The 23707-nt window shown below is 54.7% G+C and overlaps 1 protein-coding gene across 2 annotated transcripts in view; it reads left to right on the forward strand.

Moving 5' to 3' along the window:
* The window catches only part of AHRR (aryl-hydrocarbon receptor repressor), a 115413-nt gene extending 92577 nt beyond the window's left edge, over nucleotides 1-22836 (forward strand). For both annotated transcript variants that reach the window (XM_078004538.1, XM_078004539.1), the window contains exons 6-11: nucleotides 7663-7792; nucleotides 8811-8947; nucleotides 12778-12977; nucleotides 17229-17290; nucleotides 17573-17714; nucleotides 18619-22836. In XM_078004538.1, coding sequence (XP_077860664.1) covers nucleotides 7663-7792; nucleotides 8811-8947; nucleotides 12778-12977; nucleotides 17229-17290; nucleotides 17573-17714; nucleotides 18619-19600 — 1653 coding nt within the window. In that variant the 3' untranslated portion in view covers nucleotides 19601-22836. The remainder of the gene's footprint in view (nucleotides 1-7662; nucleotides 7793-8810; nucleotides 8948-12777; nucleotides 12978-17228; nucleotides 17291-17572; nucleotides 17715-18618) is intronic.
* Nucleotides 22837-23707: the final 871 nt, after the last annotated feature.

Raw genomic sequence — 23707 nt, forward strand, 5'->3', positions numbered from 1 at the left:
TAATAAACCCAAGGAAGCCATAGATGGTGAGCAGGAGCCAGCAGACAGGTAAACAAACCCTGATTCCTGGAAGAACTTAAGGAACAAAGCCGTCCAAAGGAAACTGGCAAACAAACAGATTTAAAACAATAAAAGATAAAAGCAGCAGTATAAAGAAAGCACAGCATATGATGAAAAAAATAACAGATATGTTTGAGAAAGATCAAAACAAAACTTTGAAAAATAGAGAGTTGTGTATTAGGGTTCAGTCTGGAGACAGAAACTCTGCAGAAATTTGAACAGTTTTATAGAAAGACTTACGATGGGTTTAGTGTAAGGAAGTGTTAACCAGTAGCACCAGCTCAGCAACAAAGGACTAAAAGGACTCTGAGGACACAGATACAGCAACAGAAGGTCAGCAGTGTGCACAGGGCCCAGGCAGGGGCCATCTTGGAAACCCCAGCCCCACTGAGGCTGAGAGCCAGACCCTCGGTGGCACAGGCTGGGGCCATGACCTGGGCAGTGGAGAAGTTCCCAAGATGTTCAGGCCAGGGCTGGCTGGTAGGAAGCTTCCCTTTGGGACCCAGGTGAGATGCGCACCTGGAGGCTGCTGGGTGCTGGGGGAAGCTGTGACACTGCGGGGTGCACACCGGTGGAGCGGGAGGCCCCAGGGGAAGCCCTGCCCCCTGCAGTGCCCAGCACCTCTGCCTGTGAGGAAATGGTCCCAGAGCCAGCATTCACGCTGAGCGAGAGGCAGCACATGGGGTGATTAAAGTGAAAAATCCCCCTGCTCAGGTGGGAAGCCTAGGGCTGAATCCCCCCGTCAGGTGGGAAGCCTCGGGGCTGAATCCCCCTAGTCAGGTGGGAAGCCTCGGGGCTGAATCTCCTGGTCAGGTGGGAAGTCTAGGGGCTGAATCCCCCCAGTCAGGTGGGAAGCCTCGGGGCTGAATCTCCTGGTCAGGTGGGAAGCCTGTGGCTGAATCCCCCCGGTCAGGTGGGAAGCCTCGGGGCTGCATCCCCCGGTCAGGTGGGAAGCCTCGGGACTGAATCCCCCGGTCAGGTGGGAAGCCTCGGGGCTGAATCTCCTGGTCAGGTGGGAAGCCTACGGCTGAATCCTCCCGGTCAGGTGGGAAGTCTAGGGGCTGAATCCCCCCGGTCAGGTGGGAAGCCTACGGCTGAATCCCCCTGGTCAGGTGGGAAGCCTTTAGGGGCTGTGCAGGGCAGCAGTCAGTGGAAGCCACAAACCACCCCGCTCACCCACACTAGTCCCTGACAAGTCATTAGAATTCATGTCTGCCCAGGCCCTGAGGCTGCACAGAGTTCTATCCAGTTTCCATGAGAGCCAGGATTTTGAATTTCCCCACAGCTGAAGTCACTGCTGCCTGCTGGTGACTCTGCAAAGCAGCTCCTCTAGTCTGCCCCTAAGTCCAACCTCCTGCCTCTGAGCCCAGGCCGGTCTCCCTGTGAACTGCAGGGACCGTGTGACCGCCGGGCTCATTGCAGTGAGCTTGTTTTCTGCACCGTGGCTCTCTCTGCACACTGGATGCCTCCTCCGGATGGCCTCTCCCCCAGCGTCCACGTGAAGGTGCAGCTCGTCAGCACACCTGGGCCGGCCCTAGTGGAGGACGCAGGGGGACATGGCTGTGTGCAGGGCGAGGAAGCACCGTGCAGTGGGCATGGCTGCCAAGGGGTGTCCAGGCCACTGTCCTGTTGGGAACGCAGTGCAGGTTGGAGACACAGCTCTGCTGTCCCAGTAGCGACCTCGATGGCTCTGAGCCTCATTTCCTGTGCCCACACCATGGCCAGCAGCGGTGTCTGCCTGCCAGGCTGTGGCCAGACCACAGGGCCACTGAGCAGGGGAGTGCTGGAAAAAGCCCTGGTGCCGGGCGCTGCGTCTCCCACCACAGAGGGACATCACTCTAGGCGGCTGCTGTTGACACCGCGTGACCACAGGCTTTGCTGAGTGTGCCCTGGTGTCTGTAGTTGGGGCGCTTTCATCTCCTGACGTGCCCTATGAGAGGGGACCTGGAGTGACGACTGGTGGGTCCCTCATTCCCACAGATGGCACGAGCATCTGGGTAGCCACCCGGCATCCTCTTCATCTCCATCTTCTGTGCTCCAATCCCATGGAGCTGCCCGTGGGATTTTTCCTTTACACGCAGAGAGCTGTGGAGTGGGTCCCTATGCGTTTGCTGGGCTTTGGTGCATCCTTCACTGAACAGGGGGGCACTCGAAGGACAGGACGTGGGCAGACATGAAGGTGTGGCTCGGTGACTCTGTCAACCTAAGCAGAGCAGCTTCGGCGTGGTCTGTGTGTGCAGGGCCTGAGTCTAGAGACGGCCGCTTGCTCTGCCTTTTGCATGCTCAGAATCACCGTCAACTCTAGTCACCGCATCCTGAGCTGCCCTGAGTTCTCCAGTCGCACCCAGAGCCGCTGCCTTTAGCCATGGCTCGATGGTCTCACTCCGGGGTTCGGCTCTGGGGACAGGGGCAGGTGCCGTACAGAGCAGCTCTGATTCCAGGTCAGAGCTTTTGCTAATTGGGCTTTCTGTTTTCTTGGCGCTTGGTCATTTCCCCCCAAGCATGAGAAGTTAAAAAAAGAAAAAAAATTTCGCCTTGATTGTGAGGAAATTGGTTCCAAATGCCATTAAGTCAGGCATTGCCTCTAGTTTATGCAAAATATCTCATGAAAATATTAGAACAGCTTTGTGCTTGTGTGAGTTTATTGTGCAAAATGCTTTACAAAAAGTCAGGAACCAATTATTCCCAGTCACAGCGTGGTGCATGATTTCAGTGTCTTCAAGCTCAGCAAGCTTAGTGAGGAATAAATGGCTTTAGGTGTATATTTTAGTTGCCATTGCCATTTGTTGATTCAAGAAGTTGTTCGTTCTCTCAAACATTAGAGCTCGTCAATCAGAGCAGTTAGAATCCCACAGGCATGGTTAGCCGATGTGTGCAAGCTTTTGCACAAAAAGGTAAAAATGTTAGCTGCTAGAGTGAGCAGCATATTAAAATTGGAAATGATTTTATTCTAAACTCCCTAAGTGGTGGTGTAAAGCTAAAATAAAGACTGCCTTTACTTGATGAAAGGAGGGTTTGTTTTTGTACGATTTGGATAATGTTAATGTCGTGCTCTCCCCCTCCCACTTCTCCCACCGTGTATCTTGATGTCACTTTGTAGGAATCATACTTTAAAAGATTAAGACAGACTTAGGGCAGACATGCCACACTGATGATTAAAACACAGAACTTTGTTTCCTCAACCTAAACAGGATTTACGTTTCACCCTGTCTTCAGATTTGCCTCAGTTGGAGAACTCTTTCCAGCTCTGCTGCGCACGCCTGTCTTGAGCAGCAGCCCTTTCTTACTTGTTGAATTCCCTTTCGTTACCTGACTGCGGGGTTGGAGATGATGGATGAGGCACTCGGGCAGGCCTGGGGCTGCTCAGGGAGGGTGCTGGGGGTTCACCTTCCGGGAGCCTACAAAGCTCAGGGTTGCCTGTGGAAACTCATGCGAGGACCATTTCGGTGTGGGGCAGCATGGGGTCGCCAGCACGGGGCTGCGACTGCTCTGGTGCAGGAGGAGGCGCACTCCGCGGTGAAGAACTGGAGAGCGAGCGAGCTCCGGAAGATGCAGGGCCTCATGATCTGGTGCAGCACCAGCTACTGTGAGGACAGCCGGGTGCCCATGCAGCAGGTGCACCCAGGCCTCCAGCACTGCCATGTGTCTCTGGTGCAAGCCCAGGCCTTGGTGACTGGTGAGTTGGAGAAGTCCCAGGACCGCTGGGCTTGGGGCACCAGGCCTTGCAATGACAAAGCCAGATTCCCAACATGCAGGGAGTGAGGGCTCCAGGTGAAGCAGCAGCTGCCAGCCACGTGACCATGGTTGCGGATGACCTCGTGTGCCTCACCCTGACCATGACCACAAAGATGGAGGAGGCTCTCTCTTCTACTGGGAAATAAGTCTTTGCCTGTGGCCGTTGGGGCTGAGGGCAAGCATCTATTTTTTAAAAGGAATGGGAATTTTTTTTTCTTTTTTGTTTTTTTGAGACAGTCTTGCTCTGTCATCCAGGCTGGAGCGCAGCGGCACAATCTTGACTCACTGCAACCTCTGCCTCCTTGGTTCAAGCAAGTCTCCTGCTTCAGCCTCCTGAGTAGCTGAGATTACAGGTGTGCACCACCAGACCTGGCTAATTTTTGTATTTTTAGTAGAGACAGGGCTTCACCATGTTGGCCAGGCTGGTCTTTAACTCCCAACCTCAAGTGATCCGCCCACCTTGGCCTCCCAAAGTGCTGGGATTACAGGCATGAACCACTGTGCCTGGCTGGGAGTTTTAGTCTTTTAAGCAACATTTATAAATGAAGAAATTAGGGATGGCAGCAAGTGTAAGGGGAATGTCGGTTGCCTCTGGACACTGGTTCCTCTGCGTTTCAGTTTTAAAAAGCTGGCACTAAAACGTGTCAGAGCTCACACAGGAGTGTTTGGACCCATTGTCCTGGCAGAGCCGGGGCCCTCCAAGGTGCCCAGCTCTTACTGCACGGGGACCAACAGGCTGGCCGGCAAGAGCTGATGGGGTTGGTGTTTCTGTTTGTTGCCAACCCCATTTACCGGAAGTGTCCCCACACTATTTTCCATAAGCTGTGAAACAAATGTCGTAAGATCTCTAACTCAGAAGGGGAAAGAAACCTGGGTCTTTGTTTCCTTGGTTTTGTGTTACGTATGCCCGGGTGGAACGTGGATTTGTGTTACGTATGCCCGGGTGTAATGTGGATTTGTGTTACGTATGCCCGGGTGTAACGTGGATTTGTGTTACGTATGCCTGGGTGGAACGTGGATTTGTGTTACGTATGCCCGGGTGGAACGTGGATTGGAAGATGTGGAACCCAGAGGTAGAGTGGTTTGGATAAGAACTCTGAAACGTTCCTTGTGGATCCCCTTTTCTGGCCATCGGGTTGTGGATGTGTATTTGTTAAACTTCTCACACGCTGCGTCCTGCAGCCTGGAGACCCTGCGGAAACAGGAGAGGCGACGCCGCGGTAGGGGACGCCATGGTGGTTATGTAGCTAAGCTCCCTCTGACGGGCCCTGAGGCTGCCGCCATAGAGCAGCAGAACCGTGCAGTTCCTGGAGGAGAAGCGGGTTTTGATTGCGAAATATTCCAGTATCCGGAGTGAACACTAAAGGAGGAGCTGTGGCTACTTGATGATAAGAGAGCTGTGAAGTCCTGGGTTTGGGAAATCCTGTTTTCGTGGAACAGGATGGGATGGAAGCCTAAACCCCGCATTGCTTCCTAGCCCCTGAATTAACAGAGCCCTAGGAAGACAATCCCCTGGTAACAGGAAGTCAAGGAGAAAAAGGGAGCCCTGAGGCTGGGAGGAGCTCACCAGACACTAGCTGCCGGGGCATTGGCAGCTGAATGGAGGCGGCGCTGCAGGCGCTGGGCGAGCTGCATCCCTGCAGGAGGAAGCCGGTCTTGAGTCCTGGCTCACACCACAGACAGCTTCAGGGCATGATGGAAGTTTCCAGAAGTAACAGCAGAGCTAGATCTATGAGGAAAGATTTCTCAGGAAAAAGCCCTCCCCACGCAGAGAGGACGGTGGGTTGGGCCTCGTGGTGTCCATCAGGAGGGCAGGATGGCAGTGGGACACCTTGCATGAAAGGCGGCCCAGAAAGGACTGGGCAAGGCAGCTGGACAGCTCAGTGGGGATTCCAGAAAGAGACACCTCCGGGCCGCAGGCATGCACCCACGGACGCACACGCCCATGCACGCACGCACGCACCCACGGACGCACGCACGCACGCACGCGCCCCTGCACGCACGCACCCACGGATGCACGCACGCACGCACTCACGCAGGCGCCCGCGCACCCACACACGCCACACACGCTGGCACTGCTGAACACGTGAAATATACAAGATGGTCCTTCTTATGGTTCAGGACGTGGAAAGTTGAAACCGTAGCAAGAAGCATGGCCTATCCACCGCAGTGACTAAAAGATAAAGAGGAAAAGGACAAACACTGGCCAGAAGGTGCAGCCGCTGGAGTGTTCGAGCCTTAACTGGAAGAGGAGCTTCCCCGCCTGGGAGGCTGCGGCTGGCGCCCGGCTGTGCCGGTCAGGAGGCCCGTGCAGACCCAGGGCCTCCTTGTGCACAGCGCCCATCCCGCGGTTCAGCAGCTGCCTCACGGTCGCGATGCCGATGCCGGGCAGGGGGATGCTGGCGGGTACCCTCCCTCCACGTGGAGTCCGCGGCGAAGAACCAGCCCCCACACGGAGGGCGCCCGACTCAGAGGCAGAAACAGCCTTGCGGGTGCCGGCGACGCCCTGTGGCCTCATCTGGGTGGGGTCCCGCGGGGTGTTTTCTTGAAGGTGACTCACCCAACTGTGTGTTCCTGTTTGGGCGCTTGTTGGCCTAGGTTACCCTCCAGTTACGAGTCCTTAGAAAGGCCCTGAAGGCAGCCCCGAGGAGTACACGGGGTCGGGGGGAAGCTGGCGCGGCCCGTTTCACCTGGAGGGGTCTCCGTTCCTCTGTATGATGGCAGAGCCCGGAGGAGTGCACTGGGGGGAGGCTGCCGCAGCCCGTTTCACCCCGAGGGGTCTCTGTTGCTCTGTACTCGGCTCGCCGTGACAGCGCATTCTCAGAAGGGAACTGCGGAGGCACAGGCGGTTGGAGTCCAGGCCCTTGAGTGAGGGCCTCCCCCTGCCAGCCTCCTGAGGCTGTGTCTCGTCTTGTTCCGGGAGCCCCGCGGGTCCTTCCCACTGGGTTGCCTGAAGATGCTCGTCCCTTTAGCGTGAGTTTATTATGTTCCTCTGAAGTCTTGATTCTTAAGGAGCTTCCCCTCCAGTTAGGAAGAACCACTTGGTTATTATCATGATAACAAATGCCACTTAGAGTTAGGTCACCCTGAAAGAGTCCTGAGGTTCTAGAAGCCCCTGGCAGGGTTAATTATTCGGGGGCGGGGTGGGAGTGTGCGGGCCAGGCTGCAGGTTCAGATGCCTGACTTTCTTCAGTTAGGAGAAGGGAGAGGGCGGTGGGATGGCCGGCCTTCCTCAGGCGCAGACACGCTCACGGGCAGTGGTGACAGTTGGGTCCCCCTTGAAGTCAGTCTTCGTGGCACACAGTGTCAGCCTCTGTCGCCGGACATGGACCCTGGGTGCCTGTGAGGGTCAGCCTCTATGTCAAGGCCCAGATTTGCTTCTGAGCAGGTGGAAGGAGAGCGGACTAGAGAGAGGCCTGTGAACGGTCCTTGAGACTTCATGAAAGTGGGTGAAGGTTGAGGCCTGGGTGTCAGGAAGGAGGAAACCACCAACCATAAGATGTGAAGTGATGGGAAACGGAGTCACAAAGAGTCTAAGTCGACAGGAAAGTGGATGTCTTGGCCCCACAGTGTCTGTGGCCCAGAAGATGCCCATCTCTTAGCCTCCCGCTTGCCCTCAAAGGCTGGATGTGGGCACCACTTGGTGGGCAGACGGATGGGCAGGTGCTCCAGGCAACTCAGACAGGCGTCTTCCCAGGAGGGAGCGGGGGCCCGGGGTCAAGTGCTGTCTTTTCAGTGGGATTCTTTCCCTGTGGCTGTGACTTGCTTTGACAAGTGGAGTGGAAGTTTTTCGGTTACTCATCAGTGGAATAAAGTGTGTAAAGCCACTTGGGGTAAGGCTGAAATAACCTCGCTGCGCTATTTCAGACAGACGTCATGCACCAGAACATTTACGACTACATCCACGTGGACGACCGCCAGGACTTCTGCCGGCAGCTCCACTGGGCCATGGACCCTCCCCAGGTGGTGTTTGGGCAGCCCCCGCCCTTGGAGACAGGTGGGTGTCTGGGGTCCAAGTGAGTCACCAAAACCTAGAGCAGGTCACATAACACGTCACTGCCTCTGGAAATGACCCTGTCGTGCCTTCTTGGTGTGCTTTGCCTTCCACATTGACCTTAGCGCCACATTTCACCTTTCTTCAGAGACCTCCTCCCGTGTCCCTCGCTGTCCTCTGGTTGGGCTGCACCAGCTCCGTGTGGCTCGAGGGTGCTTCACTCCTGGTTGCTTGCCTGGGCTCTGCCAGGCTTGAGGTCACCGCCATTCTTGTCACCTCATCACGAGCTGCAGTCCTGGCCTCTTGTTTTGCAAACTCCCCTCAAGTCTCATGTCTGCCAGGAAGTTTCTTTGCTTCATACTAGAGTTATCCGATAAAAGTCCCTGAAAGATGGTTGCTACTCAGAGTCGGTTGCCCCTTTTCACAGAAGACCTCTGCACAGGGCTTGCCCCCAACCTCCCTGTGGCTCTGACTGGTAAGATGAGCCTGGCAGGTGTGGAGCTCCTTGACAGGCAATGACAGGCAGGGGCTCTGCTGGGACAGTTGCATCTGGGCTCTGAGGAGAGGCGACACCTGCCTGGGGTCCTGTGCAGAGGGTGACTCCTGGGTTCTCTCGCATATATCCACAGAAGCCTAAAATAATTCACGAAAAGTTTCCACCACCACCTCATGTGACAGTATGATTGACCTTAAATCAAACAGCAAAGCCCAGGCACCTACATGGAAGACCCTTTTATAAAGCTAAAAACAAGCAAGATGAAACCATCGGTCCATCGTTGTGCATGCGCATGTACTAAAAACGATGTTTTTAAAGGCAAGGGATGATGAAGGCAAAATTTGTCCGAGCGACGTCTAGAAGGATTCTGGGCGCATGAGGAGCGCGCGGTGATAGGGTTTACATGACCTTGCATATGAGAGCCATGGGTGTGTTTGTTGCGTGCTCTGCGCATGCAGTTGTGCGTGTGACCTGTGTGTTTTGGCTTCTCCCACCACCACGCCCCTTGGCCACTATGGTCTGCAGGAGATGACGCCATCCTGGGGAGGCTTCTCAGGGCCCAGGAGTGGGGAGCAGGCGCGCCCACCGAGTACTCAGCCTTCCTGACCCGCTGCTTCATCTGCCGTGTGCGCTGCCTGCTGGACAGCACCTCGGGCTTCCTGGTGAGTGTATGGGCCCCTGGCAGGGGGCTCCCGACATCTGGGGTGCATTCTGCCCTGGGGCGGAAGGAAACAGAGGGCAAGAGGAGGTGGGGGCGTTAACCCACGTGTCCCTGGTAGAGGGGCGAGGGCTGGCGCTGAGCTCTGTGCACGCTGGGATGGTATGGGGCCTTGACGGCTCTGAGCATGCGAGGGGATGCGTGATGAGTCAACTGTGAGGCCTGCTGTGGTGGACAAGCCAGGTCGATGAAAATGTAAAACTCTGCAGTAGGTTTATACTCTAGTAGTTTCTTTATTTGTAACTTATTAAAATATTTTTTAAAATGTGCCCCACCTCTGCCAAGGGCTGGCAAGCTGGGAGAGCCTCTGGCTGTGGCTGGCATGAGTGGCTGAGCCCACGGCTTCTGCTGAGCTTTTTGGTTTCACCCTCTTCTCTTGCAAACGGATACTTGGGATTTTCACTTGTGCTATTTGACTATTTCTTCTTCCAGCTCCTCATTGAATCAGAGAAATCCTCCCCATTGGACATGTCAGGGCAAAGGCCTCCCACCCTGTCCCAGACCCCTGCCCACCTTTCAGACCCCTGAGGCACTGTACTTCCCCTGGGTCGCAGCACAGTCAACCCTGGGTCACGGCCCCTGAGAGGCCCAGTGGTGGCCCCTGCTGTCTCCTGGCTGCAATTCAATGCCACAAGGCCCTCTCACCCCAGCACCCTAGCTGGGCAGGCCCCTTGGGCTCAGCTTTCCACCCATATGTGGACCCATGACCTCCTGGGGACCTCGGGTGCCGACCATCCCCACGGCAGAGGCACCTATGGGTCTGCCTGTTTCTGTCTCTTTCCCACCCACTGGGTGCCTGGTGGAAGGACCAGCTCTCCACAGGCCCTAGATCTGCTGCCACAAACATGCCCCAGGGCACAGCTTTCATTTAGGTAACTAGTGACAATAAAGTTTTTTTTTTTTTTTTTGAGACAAGAGTCTCGCTCTGTTGCCCAGCCTGGAGTGCAGTGGCGCGATCTCAGCTCACTGCAAGCCCCACCTCCCAGGTTCACGCCATGCTCCTGCCTCAGCCCAGCCTCCCAAGTAGCTGGGAGTATAGGCACCCGCCACCACGCCCGGCTAATTTTTTGTATTTTTAGTAGAGACGGGGTTTCACCATTGGTATTTTGTTCTATATTTTGGGGAAATTAAGATACTTACTTTTATTGGCTAAGGAATGTTGTTCATTTTAAAAAATTATATAACCAATTCATGGTTAATTAAAAACTCTTATTTCTAGATGACACAAAATTGGAAGGATTTTACTGTGCAGCCAGTGGAATATAGTTAAAAATATAGTTTAAAATTGTCAAAGAACTGAATGGAGGAAATAAGCCAGAGAAATTAGATTGATGCTAAAATGTTGCAATGAGGTTTATACGAATAAGTGTCTGATTCTGTTTTCCCATTAAAATCCATTCATCCACAGCACCATAAAGGGCTCCTGTATTGACAGAGAACATACCAAGACTCTGCAGGACCTCACAGCTCTTCCCAGCTTCCACCCTAAGTGGTGCAGTCTGGGCAATGCGGGTGTCATGGAAGCTCCCTCATGCCACAGGGCCAGCTGAAAATGGTAGTCTTTGAGATTCGGCTGAAATTAACTGGGGAGCTTGAAGTCAGCCGTGTTGGGAATATTTATATTAAAGAAATTAGCAAACGCTGCATATCTGGGAAGTTTTCCCCCGGAGAGCTAGATGTTAAACATTTTCCAGCACACCACTGCCTTGAATCCCCCACACCAATTATGTGAGTGCTACACAGCAGGTGTTTATTATTTGTTTAATATATCCATGGACAGATGGAAAGATGGATGAATGGATGGGTGAATGGTTGGATAGATGGGAAGATGGATGGATGGATGGATGGATGGATGGATGAATGAGTGGATGAGTGGGTGGATGAATGAGAAGATGGATGGGTGGATGGATGGATGGGAAGATGGTGGATGAATGAGAAGATGGATGGGTAGATGGATGGATGGGAAGATGGTGGATGGATGGATGGATGGATGGGAAGATGGATGGGTGGATGGATGGATGGACAGATGGAAAGATGAATGGATGGATGGATGGATGGATGGATGAGTGGGTGGATGGATGAGAAGATGGAGGGATGGATGGATGGGAAGATGATGGATGGATGGGAAGATGGATGGGTGGATGGATGGATGGACAGATGGAAAGATAGATGAATGGATGGATGGATGGTTGGATAGATAGGAAGATGGATGGATGGATAGATGAATGAGTGAATGGATGAATGGGAAGATGATGGATGGATGGATGGATGGATGGATGGGAAGATGATGGATGGATAGATGGATGGATGGATGGATGGATGAGTGGATGAGTGGATAGATGGATGAGAAGATGGAGGGATGGATGGATGGGAAGATGATGGATGGATGGATGGATGGTAAGATGGATGGGTGGATGGACACATGGAAAGATAGATGAATGGATGGATGGTTGGATAGATGGGAAGATGGATGGATGGATGGACAGATAGAAAGATGGATGAATGGATGGATGGATGGTTGGATAGAGAAGATGGATGGATGGATGAGTGAATGGATGAATGGGAAGATGACGGATGAATGGATGGGAAGATGATGGATGGATAGATGGATGGATGGATGGATGAATGAGAAGATGGATGGGTGAGTGGATAGATGGACAAATGGAAAGGTGGATGGATGCACGGATGGATGGACAGATGGATGGGTGGGTGGGTGGGTGGATGGATGGATGGATGGATGGATGGATAAATAGACGGATGGGTGGATGAATGGCTAGATGGACAGATTGATAGGTGGATGGATGGATGGACAGATGGATGGGTGGGTGGGTGGGTGGGTGGATGGATGGATGGATAAATAGACGGATGGGTGGATGGATGGCTAGACAGACAGATTGATGGGTGCATGGATGGATGGGAAGATGATGGATGGATGGATGGATGGTAGATGGGAATATGATGGATGGGTGGAAACATGGATAGATGAATGGATGGGTGGATGGATGAATGGATGGGAAGATGAACAGATGGATGGGAAATGGATGGATGGAAACATGGATGGATGGATGGAAAGATAGATGGATGAAATAAGGATAGAGAGGGGGTGGAGCCACACTGTGGGGTCATTCTTCCATAGAAGGCAGTACCCCTGAAGGCCTTTGGTAAACAAGTAAATGATACATCAGCCTTCCGTTTGTAGAGAGATATTTTATTTTCTTTTATAACAAACTCCTAGGTTACTTGCTGGCTTTTAAAATCACACTGTACACCCTAGATAAATAAAACCAAGTTGTGCCTAAATTTTATCATTACAAATGAAGAATTCAAAATTTGTAAATGGCGTGTTAAAGCTGAAACAATCTTTGGAGATAATCCACTCCTGCAAATTCCTGCCAGAGGGTTGGCCGCTGGCCCGGCTGTGGGTGGGTGGCAGGTCCCGCAGGTGCAATTCGTGCCCACCTGTGCATGGTGTGGCGCACATGAACGTGCACAAGCACACACGCAGGAATGAACCGGTCAATCAAAGGCAGTCGCCACGACTCCAGAGAAACTGGGAGTGGGGGATGGTTTCAGGATGACTCAAGCACATGGAATCACTGCGCAGGCCCTGGAGTCGCAGGCTTGGCAGCTGCTGCTCTGCTGTCCCTAGCCGCTCATGGTGAGCTGCCTCCCTGTGAATTCCAGCCACTGTCACATCCTTGAGTTCTGTGTCCTGTGACCACCTTGCCAGGGCACTTTGTGAACACGCCTTCCTCTCTATCTTTAAAACACCAGACGATGCAGTTTCAAGGAAAACTGAAATTCCTGTTTGGACAGAAGAAGAAGGCACCGTCGGGAGCCGTGCTCCCCCCGCGACTGTCGCTGTTCTGCATCGTGGCGCCCGTTCTCCTCCCCTCCACAGCGGAGATGAAAATGAGGAGTGCACTTCTGAGGGCAAAGCCCAGGGCAGACACCGTAGCCACCACGGATGCAAAGTGAGTACAACTCGCCCTTCACAGCCGCATGGTGCCTGCTGGCAGCCACCACAAAATGCCTCCATGCTCAGTACTTTCTGTGTCTTCTTTCTTCATTTCCAGCCAGTAATAAAGTAAGTTTTGTGTTGTAAAAGTCATCACACAACATAGGCAGCAACGATTAGGTGAAACAATGTTTTTCAAACTCATTTGCAAACTGGCACCAAACGTTGCCTGTATCGATTCATTCCTAAATCGTCCTGTTACAGAACCAGTTTCAGAATAAGTGGCCTGACCCTGTGTCCTCAAGGGAATGGGAGGTTTGCTGTGGCCCCTGCCTTTCTCCACCTCTCGGCTGCCCGCTCTTCGCACTGTCTGTCCATGGACAAGTGGAGGTGGTTCCTGGCTGCAAGAGATGCCGGAGAAATGCGTCCCTGGTGGGCAGATGGAGGGTCAATGGCACAGCTGCCCTCCAGCTGGTCCTCGTCCCTGGCCAAGCCAGTCCTATCCCACAGCTTTCTCAGCCTTTCAGAAGTAGAAAACACCCTGTGGGTCCCCAAGCTTGTTGGTACTAGGGACCAGTTTGGTGGAAGACAATTTTTCCATGGACTGGGAGTGGGGGGATGGTTTCAGGATGATTCAAGCACATTGCCCTTACTTACTGTGCATTTCATTGCTGTTTTATTACGTTGTAATATATAATGAAATAATTATACAACTTGGCATAATACAGAATCAGTGCTAGCTCTGAGCTTGTTTTCCTGTAACTAGGCGGCCCCATGGCGGGGGGTGATGGGAGACAGTGACAGATCATCAGGCATTAGATTCTCATAAGGAGCTCGGACCTAGGGCCCTCCCTCACATGCACAGTTCACAACAGGGTTCACGCTCCTGTGAGAATCACGGCCCAGCTGAGCTGACAGGCGGCGGAGCGCCAGCGGTCGTGCGAGCAATGGGTAGTGGCTGGAAATACAGATGAAGCTTCACTCGCTTGCCCATGGCTCACCTCCCGCTGTGCAGCTTGGCTCCTAGAGGCCATGGACGGGTACCCATCTGTGGCTGGGGGCTGGGGACCCCTGCCCTCGGGGATTCATGTCTGCAGTTTCCTAGAATGCGTTAAGTCTGTCTTGCGTGCTGGGAGAGATGTAAATGCTGTGTGTATAGAAACTGTGTGTTCTGCCTGCTGGGAAGACACCAGTGAGGTAGGGCTGGGGCTGCCAGGATGCCAAAGATCCAACTTCCTCTCAGAGGATTGTGCAGGACACCTTCCCCGGCCACCTGTGGGCAAGTCACTGCTCTTGCCACTTCCTCCTGGGACAGCCTGGTGGGGTGGGGGCTGAATGCAGGGCAGAGGGGTGGTCTGGGCTGGCCCTGCCCCCTGGCCCCTGGCCCTCAGCCCCCGGGTCCTTGGCTGTTGGTGAGGTGCTCCTGCTCTGTGACTCCGAGACCCCCCGACTTGTCCTACTCGGCGCTGCAGGCCCAGGCCCTGGTAACCAAGCGCAGCTCAGCCTGCCCTGCGATCCTGCAGCCGCTATTGGGCAGCCCGCTTTGTTCATGGCCTCCCCACTCTGTGGGTAGCAAATACCGAGTGGGAAAGAAATCTTAGCAGGCATCGAATTCAGCTCCCCAACCCGGTGGGAATCTCTGCCATGGCCCCCAGGAGTGATTGGCTGAGGCTGCACAAACCCCACACAGAAAACATTGCTGGGTCCAGACAGAACCTTGAGAACAGATTCTTCCTGGTGTGACTCGAATCTCACTGCCTGGGGTTGCCATGGCCCTGTCTTGGCTGAGCGCTCTCTGCTCTATTTGCCTTGCCCCTGGGTTATGGTTTCCAGATATGTCCTGATTCCGATGCTTCTCCTCTGCGCGCGGACAGCACCCGGGACGTTCACAGCAGGTGGAGCCGTGCGGACTGGAGACGTCCCCGCCCTGTTCTGGGCACTGGCTTCACTGATGTACCTGCTGTGGCACGCGCGTTAGGGCGATCCTAAGTTGCAGTGACGTGCATGGCCTTGTAGTCTGACTTTGGATTCTACCTGCATTCCTTAACTTCCCTTAGTATTAAATTTCATTCTTTTAGATGCAGTCTCGATTGACCTTGTCAGAGTCCAGGCTCCCGAACTAGTTTGAGATCTGGGACTCAGCAGCACCCAGCACGCTGCCGTCCCTCCCGTTCTTTGGCGCCTTTGACGGGCCAGTGCATCCTCTGTATTCACACCCGTGCCCTCCATGGGAGCCCCAGGACCCACCACTGCGACCCCTCTGGGAGGACCCCGTCACACACCTGCTGGCTTCCTGATGCAGAGGATATGGCCGAGGGCCCTTTCTCCCCTGGGTGCCTGCAAAGGAGGACCTTGGAGGCTCTGGGGCCGCCGGCTCAGTGTCCAGGGTTGACCGTGAAGGGCTTCCATTGCAGGCCCCGAGGCCACCTTCCCGGCACTCACAGTGCTCTCTGTTGTGGGCGTGAGTTCCATCCTCACCTTTGACCGCTCTAAGATAACCATTTAGACAGCTCTGCAGTCTGACAGCAGCAGCCGTTATTTGAAGGTTTTCACGCTGCGTTGGTTTCCACGTTCGTTATTCATTTCTGCTCATGAGCGGCTTCTGCCTGGGCCCTGCCAGCCCCACCTCACTGCTGCTGTCTGAGGGTGGACAGAGGGCAGCTCCAGGGACGGCCAGGACATGGGCCAGCCTGCTGAGGCCCACACATCTCTGCAAGGTTTTAAATTAAATGCATGTACCTTATTTTAAAGGATGGAAATGTAAAGTGCAAGAGATAAAGGGAAAAGAAGTAAATGCTACACAGGCACACAGAAAGCCCTGGGGTCCCTGCAGGGCTCAGGCCCAGGTCCTCCGGCACCTACAGGGACCACCCAAACCCTGGAACACTGTCCTCTGCTTACAGTCACCATGGAGTTTCTGCTGCACATGTGCAAGCCTGGTCTTCCCTGGGAGTTCCCAGCCATAGAAGCAGAGGGGACGCAGCCCCCTGGTGTCAGAGCCAGGCAGGGCAGGCCTGGCCCCACCTCACTGTGTGTGCGCACAGCCCTGTCGTCCTGGCCCTGGGGTGGAGCGTAGGTGTGGGATTACAGGCACAGGTATGGGGCCGAAAGTCACAGCACTCCTCCAGCGGCCTGGACGACGAGACCCCCTGTGGGGCTGTGAGGGCGGGGTGGAGCCCAAGGCACATAAAGCTGGCACACAACTTCAGCTCAACAAACATGTTATTCAAACTCAGAAGGGGGAAGAAAACCAAGAATACTGATTCCCACGCGCTGAAGGTTTTTGGAATTCTCCCCACCCTGCTCTGAGCTGGATTCAGAAGCCAGCTTTCGGGATACACCTTGTGGTCCACCAGTCCTGAGCGCCACAGTGGTGCAAGGTGCAAGGTGCATTCTGCAGAATCAGAGCCCTGAGGCAGCGGCAGCAGCCTCCAGTGGCCCCCAGCAGCCACCCAGTCTTCCACAGCTTTTCCCACAGGGGTTTTGTGACATGATCTTGATCTCCCTGTTCCTGAAGCCCATTCTGTGAATTCCTCTGCTCACCGTAATTCACTGGGACCCCCACGTCAGCACACCCTGTGCTTTGCAGCCATTCATGGCCATACATGGGGCATTGTGAGTCTCGTGTTATACCTGGGCCCCCACTCAGCCTCTGGTCCCGGCCCTCCTGGAGGTGCCGAGAGGACAGAGAGGAGGGCAGCGCAGGGGCTGTGGCTATGGGGCCAGTCAGATGGGTTTGAACTCAACTCTGGGACCTGCTGGTGGGGCAGTGCCACTTACTGTTTCTCTTTTGAAAAGCAAAAGCAAATAGAATCTACCAGGGTGAGTTGTTGGGACTTAAGATTCGGATCAGTGTGATGCGTATGTGGGTACACACACGTGTCCCATGTGAGTTGGTCTCCAACTCGCCTCAGTGTTCACTCTCTGGAACATTACTACCTGGAGTCATGAGAATGGACTGTATTTTCTTTCTGGCCATCCAGGAAAAAAACATAAGCTCTAAAAATCATCCTATGATTTTATCCTTCCACTTTCTGAAGCAAATTCATTAGCCCTTCATCGGCCTGAAAAGTGACATGACTTAGTATTTTCAGTAACTCTATAGCTGAGAAAATAACTTTCCGCGCTGTAAAGAATTAAACAAGAGCCAATTATTGTGTCTGTCTTCACTGCTCAGGGGCGACAGCAATACCTGTCCTTATTAATTTCTACCATCGACGCGTGTTTAATCCGTACGTCATCTTGCTGTTATCTGTGTTCCTCACAGAGTAAAAGCCGCCACCAGTCTGTGCGAATCGGAACCGCGTGGAGAACCCAATTACTCAGCAGGTACTTAGAACATTTCTTACCTGATCTTTTCCACGTGGGTAAAATGTGTTTCTGCCCCTTGGAGAGCTTCCCTGCCCAGCGGAGATGTCGGCGTTTTCCACAGAGAAGCCATTTCGCAGAGATTCGGAGTCTGCCCTGCCGTGGACCAGTGCTATTCCTGGGCTCTGGTCTGTGCGTTTCTGAGGAGCCGACGGGTCCTGCCTTGCTGAGAACAAGCAGCCGTCTTCCAGGAGCTCCTCAGCTCGCACCGTGACGGCTTCCTCCCCCTCTAAACCCCAACAGGAAGGAGCAGCAGAGAAAGCGGCGTTTTGGTGCTCAGGGAACAGACTGACGCTGGCCGATGGGCACAGGTTCCCACCAGGGCTCCGTGCCTGTGCCTCCGGGGCAGCCCCAACCTTGTCCTCGACCCCAAGGGGTGCTCAGGGTAAGTGGCGCCAGGCAGCCTCCCCCAGCCCTGGCAGCTCCCTAAGTCACCGTGGAAGCCAAAGAGCAGGTGGAGGAGTGATTAAGAAGAAAAAAAAAAAGACGGTGGTGGCCTTGACCACCACGCGAGCCACAGCTAACCTTGCTCTCTGTGGAGCTGCCCACGAAGCTTCCTGGGCTGGAAGTCACGTGTATCGCTGAGGACTGACCCCGGGCAGCAGTGGCCCAGGGATGATGGGACCGAGGATGCCCAGTGGGCTCTGGGACCCACACTCACCTGTCGCCTGGACCCCGGGTCACCCGACTCCATCCTGAGCTTGCCTTTGCTCAGAGCCCTCTCTCCTCCCTCTCCCTCCCCAGGGCCTGCCTACCGCCCAGGTGGGCCTCCTCCCCTTTCCTGACCAGCCCAGCTGTGCACCACGGGTCTCTCCCCACCCTCCAGGTCACCATCTCACAGTCATGCAGTGCCAGTCCCAAGGCATGTGGTGTCCTGTTGGTCAGTAACAGAGCCTGGCCACAGAAACTGCTGGACATGGTGTTTTCTGCTGTGCAGTTCCATGGGACCATTTGCACCGCCCCTCCCCACCCCTAGCGCTAGTGACTGGTGTGGCTGACACTGGACAGCTGGCATAGGCCTCACAGAGACACCTCCCTGAAGCCTGCACCCTCACCCCACCCTGGGCCCTCCTCACTCACCCCCGGCACACAGTGGGGGTGGGGGTGCTGGCACGGCCTCCTGGGCTGCTGGGTGGGTTAGAAGGGACAGTGCAGTGTGGGGTCGGTGTAGCAGCCCCCGCAGATTCAGCATCATCCTAATTTAGTAACCTCCCTTAGAGACCCCCACCCAAGGCAACCAGACCTGGTGTCTTCAGCTCTGTCGAATGGGCCCCATCTTTTCTCTGCAGGGACAGGGAGGAGGAGCAGCACAAGATGCTGAGCAGGGCCTCCGGAGTGACAGGGCACAGGGAGACTCCAGGACCCACGAAGCCCCTGCCCTGGACAGCGGGAAGGCACGGTGAGGATGGTGCCAGGCCGAGGCTGCAGCCCAGCAAGAGTGACCCACCCTGCCTGCGCCCCACGCCCCGCGGCTCCTGCCTGCCCTACTCGTGTGTCCAGGGCACTTTCAGGAACTCGCCCATCTCTCACCCGCCGAGCCCATCCCCCAGTGCCTACTCCAGCCGGACCAGCAGACCTGTGCGGAATGTCGGTGAGGACCAGGTGCACCCTCCCCTCTGCCACTTTCCCCAGGGGAGCCTGCAGCACCGGCTCCCTCAGCCTGGAGCTCAGCGTTTTGCCACGAGGGGCTATCCCATGGAGGACGTGAAGCTGCAGGGTGTGCCGATGCCTCCGGGGGACCTGTGCGGTCCGACGCTGCTGCTAGATGTGCCCATCAAGATGGAGAAGGACTCTGGGTCTGAGGATGCTGCAGACGGCTGTGTGCCCAGCCAGGTGTGGCTGGGGGCCAGTGACAGGAGCCATCCAGCCACCTTCCCTACCAGGATGCACCTGAAAACAGAGCCAGACTCTCGGCAACAGGTGTACATCTCGCACCTGGGGCACGGCGTGCGGGGGACTCAGCCTCATGGCAGGGCCACTGTTGGGCGCAGCAGGGAGCTGACCCCTTTCCACCCTGCACACTGTGCCTGCCTGGAGCCCATGCACGGCCTTGCCCAGCCAGAGCCTCCCCACCAGCTCTGTGCACGGGGCCAAGGCGAACAGTCCTGCGCCTGCAGAGCTGCTGAGGCCACCCCTGTGGTCAAGCGGGAGCCCCTGGACTCACCCCCGTGGGCTACTCACAGCCAGGGAGCGGTGCCTGGGATGTTTCCCAAAAGTGCCTTGGCAACGCTGGTCCTGCCCCAAGCTTCGGAGTGCACGTTCCTCCCGTAGCACAGTGACCACCGCCCAGGCCCAGATCCGTCCGTCTACGCTCAGATGCGTCAGTGGCTGGGCTGCCCTGCGCCTGGTCAGGCCAGAGCCCATCCTAAGACGCGCTTTGCAGAGCTGTGCATGCGCACTCTGCTAGTCTGTGTGTGCAGGATTTGCAGTAGCGTATCCTGAGTTTTGTAAAATATCCCAATAGTTCTTAAATGCAAACTGGCCATAAATCTGTTCAAGCATGACAGTATTTCTCTTTGAGGAATTAAAATCTTTAGGAAAGTGATCACGGCTGGACAACATCATCCCGTCCCACGGCCGCCAAGTCCACAGTCGGGATGAAGCGGTTGGGTGACCTACCTAGCTCAGCCCTCCCAGGCCACCTGTAGCTCCCGGCCTGTGCTGTGCAGGCAGAGTCAGCCCATCGCCACAGTGTGCTGCAGAGGCCAGCACACTGCAAGTTAGAAATACAACTCGTGGAGAAAGGATCTGTGAGCCCACTCATGGAGGAATCTAGAAAGTTCCAGGCAGCAGAGGCTGGCAGCGTGGGTCCCACACTGTGTGGCACCATGACAGAGTGTGAGGCCAGACCTGGACTGGAAATTGACAGGATAGCCCCTGTTCCTTCTGGACATCTCCCGAGTTCTCAGTGGGTCTCCGCAGACGGTTCTTACTAATCCGCCTCTTGGTGCATCACGTAATGCAGAGTTCACAGACTCCGGGTTTGGAAGTACAGAGAAACACAACGTAGAGAGAAGACACAGGAAACTGTGCTGTCTGTGGGGTTTCTCTCTGGCTGGCTGCCTCTACGGTTCACTCAAATGAGGGTTCCCATTGCCATCCTAGGAGAATAATTAGGGACAAGACGGACAAGTATTAACAGCATTAAAACAGTGGTAAAGGCGATATATTCTGAGAGGAGGAAATTTGGATACAAAAGCGTAAGTCAGAAAGTGAAGGTCACCAACCCGGGTAACTTACAGCTGCTGGTACAGTTCAGGCTTCCTCCGTGGTGTGGCCTGGAACCCCACCCGGCTGGTGCAGGCATCGGATCAGGGTGTAGCAGTCACCGCCGGGCAGTGAGGCCCACCTGTGTGGGGGCGGGAAGGCCCCTCTCCTCAGGGACAGGGCATCAGTGCCCTGACGTCAGCTCCACTGGGAGTGGCAGGAGCCACGGGAGCCGGTGGATGAGGGACCCACTACCCCGTCGCACTGTGCATTCTGCCTCCCGTGTGGACCCTGCTATGTTGTCGGCGGCTTTGGGGGATCTGTGCTTACTTAGCCCCTGGTTTAATGCTGAAGCCATTTGATAAATGCACCTTCAGTTTGTCAAAACCCAGGTTTGGTTGGCAGGACTGGGTCTTCTGCCCAACGCCAAGTGCCTGCACCTCTCAGTGGCCTGGTTCTTGGACAGTTTGCCCCCATGTGGCAGGGATAGGGATAAGGATCTCCTCTCAGAACTGAAAGAGAACAGCCAACCACCTGAGCCCAGAGTCCCAGATCCACGGTGGCCTCCTGTGACCCCCAAGCCCTGCCGAGGGGACACTCACTGACTGCTTAGCCAGGGGGCGCCTTTCAAAGCTGCCCTCCGTGCTGTGCTGTCGTGGGTGTGAGACGTGCTCATGGCTTTCCACCACCGTCTCTCCCTTACCTGATGCCTAACTCATGATGGGACAGAGCTACCCAGGGGCCAGCCATGGGTGACCAGCCACTTAAGGGTCAGTCACCTGTGGAGAGCAGGCACCTGTGAGGACCAGGCACCTGAGGACTGGCCCCTACTTCCCACTTTGGCCCTACGCTAGCACAGAGCCCCTCTTTATTCATTTCTCATGCTGAGCATCGCACACCTCTGGCCTCGGGGCGTTTATGGATTTAAGACCAGGATGGTATTTCAGAAGTTTCCCACTTCCTATTCTAACCAAGTGCCCAGCTCCTTTGCTGATTATGGAAACACCCTTAATAATGAGACCTGCAGGCCAGGCGCAGTGGCTCATGCCTGTAATCCCAGCGCTTTGGGAGGTCAAGGTGGGAGGATTGCTTAAGCCCAGGAGTTCAAGACCAGCCCAGGCAACATAGCAAGAACATGTCTCTACAAAAAAATTAAAAATCAGATCTGCTGTATCCCTGAAAAAGTCTCAATCAACATGCATGTTCCACTCTTGGAGTTCCCTGTCCTGAGGGCCAGCCACGTCCTGTGTCCTGGAACTCAGCCCTCAGCAGCTCCCTTCAGCCTGGGCGCTGCCTGGGTCCCAAACGTGGCAGCTGTTCTTCCAGTCTCAGGGCCGAGGAGGGCAGGGAGCTCAGTGACTGAGAGTCTTGTGTATCACAGGTCTTGAGTGTCCTGGAGCCAACGGCTGTCACTGGGAAAAACACCAGGCCCCAAAGATCGAATCAGAGATGTGGCTGTGTGTTTGCAGATTATAGCCGGGCCCTTCAGTGCCATCAAAGGAGCACCGGGGCCTCCTTAAGCACAGACGGCAGCCCCTGCCCAGGAGGCTCCTTCACCACGTCCTGCCCTGCAGCCTCCCAGACCTTTAGACACGCCCCCACCCAAGGCCCTCCTGGTGCCAGGTGCCAGATTGAATGGTGGGTTGCTGCCGGGCAGGCCATGCCGTGCTGGTGCTGCACTCAGCACATGGGTGTTGGCTCTGCCGGTTTTGTGGTGTGGGGACCCCACATGCTGCTGCGGCCCTGAGAGCCTGGGGTCAGCGAGGTGTCCAACATCCCTTCCCTGGTGGCAAGAAAAACTCCCCAAGTCAGCACTTTCGTTATTTCATAGCCACAACCCTCTTGGAAAACAGTGGGGAAGACGATGGAACATAGAAGGTGTGGACGTGTCACTTCTCTCTAAAATGTCATTGTTAGCACTAATTACAGGTTCATGTTTTTCTGTTTATGTAGCTTTTCCCTATATAGCTGAAAAAGTATTAAAGTCAAATATGAAGTGGGAATGGGATGGAAGGAAGATCAATACAACTTACATTTTTGCAGTTTCTACTGGAAGAAAAAAGTTTTCAATACCTAGACCAACTTGTTGAATTTTTAAAACCTATGCACTATAAATGCAACTCCCTACTGCTTTCTCAGTGCCTTTAGGAAGCTTTCAAATATTTTTTGTACTGTGGTTTGTATTAAATTTGCAATATTGATGTAAAGTACATGACATGCTAGTACATGTTTAGCAAAAATTGAAATATCTGTGAATGTCTGTGTGATTTTCCAAATGAAGGCACTTTATTTCCTTTAAAGAGTGTGCTGGTTAATCTGCATTCTAAGACAGCCTTTCACCACTAAATATAAGGCAGCAATAAAAATAAAACTCTAGAGCTGCAAGCCTCGTGAAGGAGGAGAAAATGCCTGCCATTTCCCTGCTCCTGCCCAGCAGCACTGCATCTAGAGAGGGTCTAGGCCCCCCTCCCATGTCACTGAGGGTCAGGGCCCCTCCCGGGTGCTCTCAGGATGCCCCAGACCTGACCCATTCTGTAAGAAGCCAGGAGGGTAGAGCTGAGAGCACTGTGGGTCCGGGGTCATGCAGGGTCCGCCCTGCCTGGCACAGGACCTGCATGACAAGCCCATGGGAAGGGGGAAGGGGGTCACCGGCCCAGGCAGATTGTGGCCAGATCCCCCAATGCCATAAAAAAAATGCTGGGGTCTAATTAAGCACAAATGGCAGTCCAAGGCCCAGGGAGCTGTGCTTTTGTTTCCTTTCAGGCAACTTTAGAGTCTGCGCAGCCCCTGCCAGACCTCTGTCACACCCTGCAGCCCGTCAGCAAACCCGTCCTGGTCACTGGTGTAAGACTCCCATGTCCTCCCCAGGGACCAGGCCAGCCCTCCCATCTGTGGCCCCACACCTTGCCCCACCCCGCCCCCCATACCCTCTGCTCTGTGGCCTCAGGCAGACGGAGTTCCTGCATTTTCACTCCTCACCCCCAGTCTGGCTTCTGCTGAGTACGCCTGTGTGGAGTTAGGACGCATACAATTCCTTTTTTTTTTTTTTTTGAGACGGAGTCTCGCTCTGTTGCCCAGGCTGGAGTGTGGTGCAATCTTGGCTCACTGCAGCCTCCACTTCTCAGGTTTAAGTGATTCTCCCACCTCAGCCTCCAGAGTAGCTGGGACTAC

This window comes from Macaca mulatta, chromosome 6, assembly GCF_049350105.2.
Source record: "Macaca mulatta isolate MMU2019108-1 chromosome 6, T2T-MMU8v2.0, whole genome shotgun sequence".
NCBI classification, from domain to species: domain Eukaryota; kingdom Metazoa; phylum Chordata; class Mammalia; order Primates; family Cercopithecidae; genus Macaca; species Macaca mulatta.